Consider the following 7,003-nt stretch of genomic DNA (forward strand, 5'->3'; position numbering starts at 1 on the left):
TCGTAAAAGTTTCTTATGTTGGATGATTTGTTAACTTTTCAGCAAATATATACGTGACATTTAGGTTTGTCTTCGTCTTTTCACTCCCCAGCCTTCTACACTGAAAACACACGTGCATTCCCTCAGGCTTTCAGCATGTAGACTTCTGCATATTTTTGTTTGCACGTCATTTAATTGTCTTACTAAATCACTCCGATAAGTGATCAAGGTAATTCATTACCATGGACAGATTTGTTTTAAGTAAACTGTTATCCACCGGATTTAAGTTCCACGATAAGTTCATCTATTAAACCATTTGCACCCACAAACAGACAACAGTTTGCTGCGAGCCAAACGTTGCCCTGTTGGTTGACCACTAGGAAGCCTTTCATTGGTCGATGGGGGCAGCCTATTTGCATAGAGAGGGGCTTAAAGTCTCACAGCAAAGTGAGTTTGACACAGTTGTGATCCGACCTGACACTGCAGGAGACGTGTATTGACTACATCATTTATGACATTTTTGTGCATTATTTTTTAACCCCTCAAAATGGGATGTCGCAGGATTTCAGGAGTTGCACTGTGCATTGTGTTTGTTTTATTTTGCACAGCTCAGTGTACGACTACAAGGTATTTCACATTTGAAGAGGATGCACCAGGGACGGAGATAGGAAACTTGTCCCAAGATTTAAAGATTGATCCAGCTGATGACCCTGACACTTCGTTTCGCTTCATGCAAGAAAACAACTCCTCTCTGATTCAAATGAGGGAGATTGACGGACTCCTGAGTGTTGCAGAAATCATCGATCGGGAGCAGCTTTGCCCCAGGTCTCCGCGTTGTTTCATCACCTTCGACATTGTGGCCTTCTCGAAAGAAAAGTTCCAACTCATCCACGTGGAGATCGAGGTAAAAGACATCAACGACCACTCTCCTCATTTCGCGCGTAATCAGACAAGTCTGGAGATTTTGGAGAATGTCCCTCTTGGATCAAGATTCCCCCTACCGATTGCTCTGGACCAGGATGTGGGTGAAAATTACATCCAGAGTTTCAACATCTCCCCTAGTAGTCATTTTGCCATTGAAGTGCGCGATAGGGAGGATGGAGTGAAGTTTGCCGAGCTCGTGCTTGTGCGCGAGCTGGACAGGGAGGTGGAGGACTCCTACACGATCGAAGTTACTGCAACTGACGGAGGAGTGCTTGCAAAGTCTGGGTCAATGCTTGTTTACATCAAAGTGTTGGACTTTAATGACAACAGCCCCACGTTTGAGCACAGCTCACTGAAAGTGGAGCTGAATGAAGACTCTCCAGTGGGTCACCGAGTTCTCAAAGTGCACGCATTTGACCCGGATGAAGGAGAAAACGGTGAGGTAATTTACGCATTTGCTGACGGTGTATCTCAAGAAGTGGCACGTGTTTTCTACATAGACTCTTACTCCGGTGATGTGACCTTGAAGACTCTTGTTGATTTTGAGAAAAGAAGGTCATACGAGCTGAGCATCAAAGCTTCAGATATGGGCGCTAACTCTGTGTCATCCAGCTGTAAAGTTGTGATCGATATCGTCGATGTGAATGACAATGCGCCTGAAATAAGCATCAAACCCATGACTTCCAGCAGTGATGGAGTCGCCTACATCACAGAGGCTGCAGCTCCGGACAGTTTTGTTGCTCTGATCAGCACCTCGGACAGAGACTCTGGCTCCAACGGGTACGTGCGCGTCAGCCTGCTCGGGCACGAGCATTTTACCCTCCAACAAGCATATGGAGACTCTTTTATGATCATCACGAGCACTATTTTAGACAGAGAGAAGATTCCAGAGTATAACCTGACTGTGGTAGCAGAAGATGTGGGAAGCCCGCCCTTCAAAACTGTCAGACAGTACACCATCCGGGTAACAGATGAGAATGACAACCCTCCTCTCTTCAGTAAGTCTCTTTATGAAGTCTCAGTCCTGGAGAATAATATTCCAGGTTCATATGTAACCACTGTTGTTGCACGAGATCCAGATGTGGGAAAGAATGCCAAAGTCTCTTACACGCTGATAGACTCAGAGGTGCAAGGTGGAGCCATGTTGTCCACTTATGTTTCAGTGGACTCTCTCTCAGGGTCTCTGTACACTTTGAGGTCGTTAGATTTTGAGACTCTTCAGCAGATTGAGCTGGTCATCCAAGCTGAGGACAGAGGTTCCCCCGCCCTTTCAAGCACAACAACAATCAGGATCAAAGTGGTGGATCTGAACGACAACTTTCCATACTTCATCTTTCCTGTCCTTGTGAATGATTCTGCCGATATCCCGCTCCCTTTCAACGCACCTGCTGGCTTTCTGGCCCTAAAAGTCTCTGCAGAAGATGAGGATGAGGGAATGAACGGCAAGCTCTGCTACCAAATTGTCCAAGGTGACCCAAAGCTTTTCACAATGAACAAAGACACGGGAGAAATTGCTCTAAAACAACGGCTGACAGCTGAAATTGGAGACGTGCTGGAAATTAAAATCACTGTGAGTGACAATGCCAGGTCCCCACTCTCTAGCAGTGCCACTATTCACTTTGTCGTCTCGGAGACAGAGACCTCTGAAGACCAAGTTGTCATTGTGCTGAGGTCAAGTGATGAAGAAGGCCCCAGCTTGGATGGCTCGATAATTGTTATCATTATGCTCAGCGGGGGGTGTGCATTGTTGCTGATTGCAATAGTGGTTGTTGTTGTCACATGCAAACTCAGCCGAGGAGGAAGAAACCAGGGATCCAAGAGAGAAGTGTGCCACAGCTTGTTTGACAGAAGGCCCTTACCCATGCTGGGTCTGACAGAACCCAACATTTACACCGGTCAGAGAGGCTTCTTTCACGAGCGAACCTCTTCTTCTCTGGATGAATCCTGCATGTACGAGGAGAGGAGTGGGGACTCAGAGACAAAGGTGAGGCAGCTACTCAAGTATGATTTTCATCTTTTATTTCATATGCATATCATGTTTTCCCAGAGTGACGCCTTGATCTTCGTGCCAGAAATGGAAACTAAGCTCTTTTGCTGTCATTTTGTTTGTTCTCTTTAGATGTTCCTGCCCTCCAAGCATTTTCAGGCGGCTTCTGTGTGGCAAGGTGACAAATACTGTTTGCAAGTGAGGTAAGACAACTAAACAGAATTTATTTCCTCAGATAGGGCCTGCTTTATTCACAGTCAAATCTTGCTGAGGGTACTTAACATGCATGCTGCATACATGTTGTTGCTTGTGGCATTCCTGTGGAATGAGGTTAGATGGGGTGGATAGAGGAAGGACTAGTATGTGGAAAAAAAACATCAATAATCAAGCTAATGTGGTGCACTGGTGGCTCATACTGTATCTGTTGATTGTATTTGCAGCAGCATTGGCAACACGGACCAGCTGAGCGTGAAGGACAGTGGCAAAGGGGACAGTGACTTTAACGACAGTGACTCTGATATCAGCGGAGATGGAGGCCGGAAGAACTTCAGCACTTTCCAGCCAAGGCTAAAAAGTGAGTTTTATGCTTTAAGTTTGACATCTAAATTAACCATAAATATTCACCAGGATGACATAAATGATAAATGATGTTAAAGCAATATCAGCATCCGCAATTTCTCATCCTTATTTTTCCAATCTCTTTCACTTTACTTCAGGTTTATCCAGCGCATCTAATAGCTTGTCTGGGGATTGCCAAGGCACCTACAGTGCAGTACAACCGCAGAGCTTCAGAGCCTCCAGAGACAATGCATACACAATTGGATTCTCCGCGGTGCCCGTCTTCAGCAGTCCTCATGGATATCCCCTCTCTTGGAAGGACTCCGGCTATGGCACCAATCGCCCCAAATCAAGGAGCAGCATGCAGAGCTTCTCCAGGACAGGAACTCTTCCTTCTTACTTCCCTCCTCAGCAGCATCACTGTGAGGCGGCTGTCGAAGGACCTGAAGTTCAGAGGGAGAGTCCAAGTTTTGTAACAGTTGCTACAGCATTAGAGGTTGCAACTATATTTTAAAAAGTGTTTCAATAAGATGTACTAGAAGATGTAAAAATGTGTAAATCTTGCTTCGGATTACAGGGGTGTACATATTTGATTTTGTGATTCTAAAATATAAAATGTTTATTCATGTCCCTTTATTTCATTTACTTGTATTCTATGATGCACAAAATATTCTTTTTCTAATAAAAGTACTTTGAAATCATGAAAAATGCGTTATTATTCAACCTTTTTCTGTAATGCAATGATCTGACTAAATTAATGCAATCAGACAGTATGTCAATTTAATTGAATATTATTGGATTTTTCTTAAAGATAAAATATCATTCCCCATGGCAGTTAAAAACTCCAGGCTGAATTTGTAAACATGCAGAACTCTTACCCCCAGTTTGAATCTACATGATCAAGACTCCAGTCAGTGATGATCAGATGTAAAATCTCAAGCTGCTTCATTACCTGGGAGACTAGCTTTGAAGACTCCTGGTAGCTCGCTGGAGTTTTCGTGCATGCAAATGAGAGGAGAAGAGCTGGTAGTCAAGTGGAAAATAAAGTATAAACCATTATTTCTACAAAATCATGCTGGCTGCTGTCACACCTGCCTCGACTCCTCTAAATAATTTACATCACTGTACACAGAGCTACACTGTTGTTTGACAAATTCCTGACTGTCATTAGTGTCTATGAGGCAGCTCTTGTTTATAAAATTTCCCTTGCCAAGAGAAATAGGACAGAATATGCACAGGATGAGATGAAGTTTTCTCTTCCCCTGAACACAGTTGCATAGCTTTAACAGTCACATTTACTGAACTGGTGTCTATTATTAAGTTTTAGTCAACAATCCTATGTAGGGCAAGTGCACACTGTCTCTGGCCCAAAATATCGATCGATGAAACATTGACGAGTAACTCCATAGCAAACATCAACAAAAAACATCCTCTTGAATAGTTAACTGTTAAGCTGAAAAATATAGAGCAGCATTAATTTCTTACTTTAATCCCCCAGAATGCAGCAGAAATGTGATTATATGAAAGTGAATTTAATCTTACATATGCAAAAAACAAAACAAACACATCATGATAGAGGGTATGTGTTTCATAAAAGGTTTCAACTATACAGGCCTGATATTACTACTTATTCTTTTTCGTCCTTATTTTAGAATATGCTCTGAAGTTTAGTGTGAGAAAGGCCAATCCGAAAATATACCAATTCAAAATACCTGCTCATATTCATCTGCCCCTGCATGTGTTTTCCACAATATTCAGTCCTCATTATTTTTAAGGTCAATTTAAATGAGCTGCTGATGAATGAAAGCAAATGAGACAAGACACAAGGGTTACTTACAAACTACATAATAGCTATCTGAGGGCCAGTCCTGAAGAGAAAATAAATAGTTTCCAAAACTGCTGCCAAGGAAGAGCTATCAGTGGAAAGTGATGGCAGACTGAGACATTATTTCTTTATTTCTTTCTGTTCATCTGCAGCAAAAGGGGTCTGAGAGCAGTGCTCATTTGCATAAGCATAAATACCTGCTTCTTTGGCTTTTGATAGCTGTGATAAAAGCTGGAATAGAGTGGATTAGATGCCTTTTTACATAACTGTAAAGCACTAAAACGAGTTCTCACACGTTGCAACAATATGCGTCATGAATAGAGAAAAAAACTATATTCTCTATTTGATGAGTTCGGATAACTTTAAAAAAAAAAAAAAATGTAATACCTCTATTCTGCAATGTCAGTCCAGTTTGGAAATGACAAAGGTAATAACTTTATTTTAGGCAGAGTCCATGGAGGATTCAAGGCCGTGCAGTGCAAAAGGCAAGCAATAAAAAGGAAGGTCATATTTGTGCCCCTGGTGATGTGCATTGGTCTGACAGATAGCCAATTGTACACAGAGGGAGAATGCATTTATCAATCAATACAATATGAATCCCTTCATTGGGGATTTATATGCTCCTTGTAGGTCAAATACTTGTGCACTGACCTGGCAATTTGTGCCTCAAAATACTGTATGTTCATCTGCAGAGTTTGGTTAGAAATGTTTGTCAATTGGCTGGCTGGCTTGCTCTGTTTTCACTCAAATCCAAATGGACTTCACATTAATGTCCTGCAGCAGCGCTCAAAGCACATTTCGAATCTCCCCAGGTAATAGAAAATGAGTGTTTTAGAGCCACTTTTTAGCTCATCAGTAGTCCACTGACAAATGTGTCAGATTTACACACGTCACTTTCTAGCCTCCGCATCTGCTGGTGTTTGGTTTATTTTTGATAAATGGCTGGGTGTATGACTGTGATTATGTTGTTATGGCCTCTTAGCATCTCGTCTTTAAGACACAAGTCCCCCAGTCTACCCAGTGTGTTAGAAATGGAGCCTTTTTCAATCGATGTCATTTGGTGCTTAAGGCCTGTCCCACAATGCAATGTTTTTTGTACTCGCACCTCATCTTCATCTTTGTCTCAACTGCCAAGTGTGGTTATTGACTTTTGGATGCTTTGAATTGTGGGGCTGGTGTGTGAAAAAATAAACACCATTTGTTCTGCACTTGACAGTTTGTCTAGAAGGAGAAGCAGTGTCTGTGTTCATTTACCATTAAGATGTTGTCTGCTTCATTTACAATATGTTCTGTCCAGGCAAGTTCACTCCCACATCAATGTCTGATATTCAAGGAATGTAAAAAAAAAAAACAACCCAAAAACCCGAGACATTTGGGAGGCAAAAGCTAATATTTCTACTAAATTATGGGATGTTATCATTTGGGTCCCTGTCATTCCTTTGTAATTACTGTCAATCTGTGATTTCTTTTGTCTTGAGCAGCCTTAGTGCAGGCCTATGAATATATTGTGGAAGAAAACATACAAACACACTCACAGGCAGGAACCTTGTTTATTTTTCATGCTCGATGAGAGATAATTTTAAGGACCAGCCATTTTGGGAAATAGGCTTATTTGCTTTCCTGCTATAGACAGATAAGTGATATAACCCTCATATTTTTTACATTAAATATAAACCAGTAGAACTAGCAGCTTGTTAGCTTATGTATACATGTTTGGTTGTTGGTTCTTC

At 41.9% G+C, this 7,003-nt stretch overlaps 1 protein-coding gene across 2 annotated transcripts; it reads left to right on the top strand.

The window, feature by feature from the left end:
- Positions 1-497: 497 nt before the first annotated feature.
- LOC306833140 (protocadherin 8) lies at positions 498-4,067 on the top strand. Of its 2 annotated transcripts, none has more exons than XM_079358230.1 (4): positions 498-2,887; positions 3,023-3,093; positions 3,331-3,464; positions 3,607-4,067. In XM_079358230.1, exons 1-4 carry the CDS (start codon positions 527-529, stop codon positions 3,960-3,962), a joined length of 2,922 nt encoding a protein of 973 aa, XP_079214356.1. In that variant the 5' UTR covers positions 498-526; the 3' UTR covers positions 3,963-4,067. The 2 variants fall into 2 exon arrangements, with proteins under 2 accessions (XP_079214356.1, XP_079214357.1); XM_079358231.1 differs by having other exon boundaries at positions 3,334-3,464.
- Positions 4,068-7,003: the final 2,936 nt, after the last annotated feature.

This window comes from Symphodus melops (genome assembly GCF_947650265.1).
Source record: "Symphodus melops genome assembly, chromosome: 12".
NCBI classification, from domain to species: domain Eukaryota; kingdom Metazoa; phylum Chordata; class Actinopteri; order Labriformes; family Labridae; genus Symphodus; species Symphodus melops.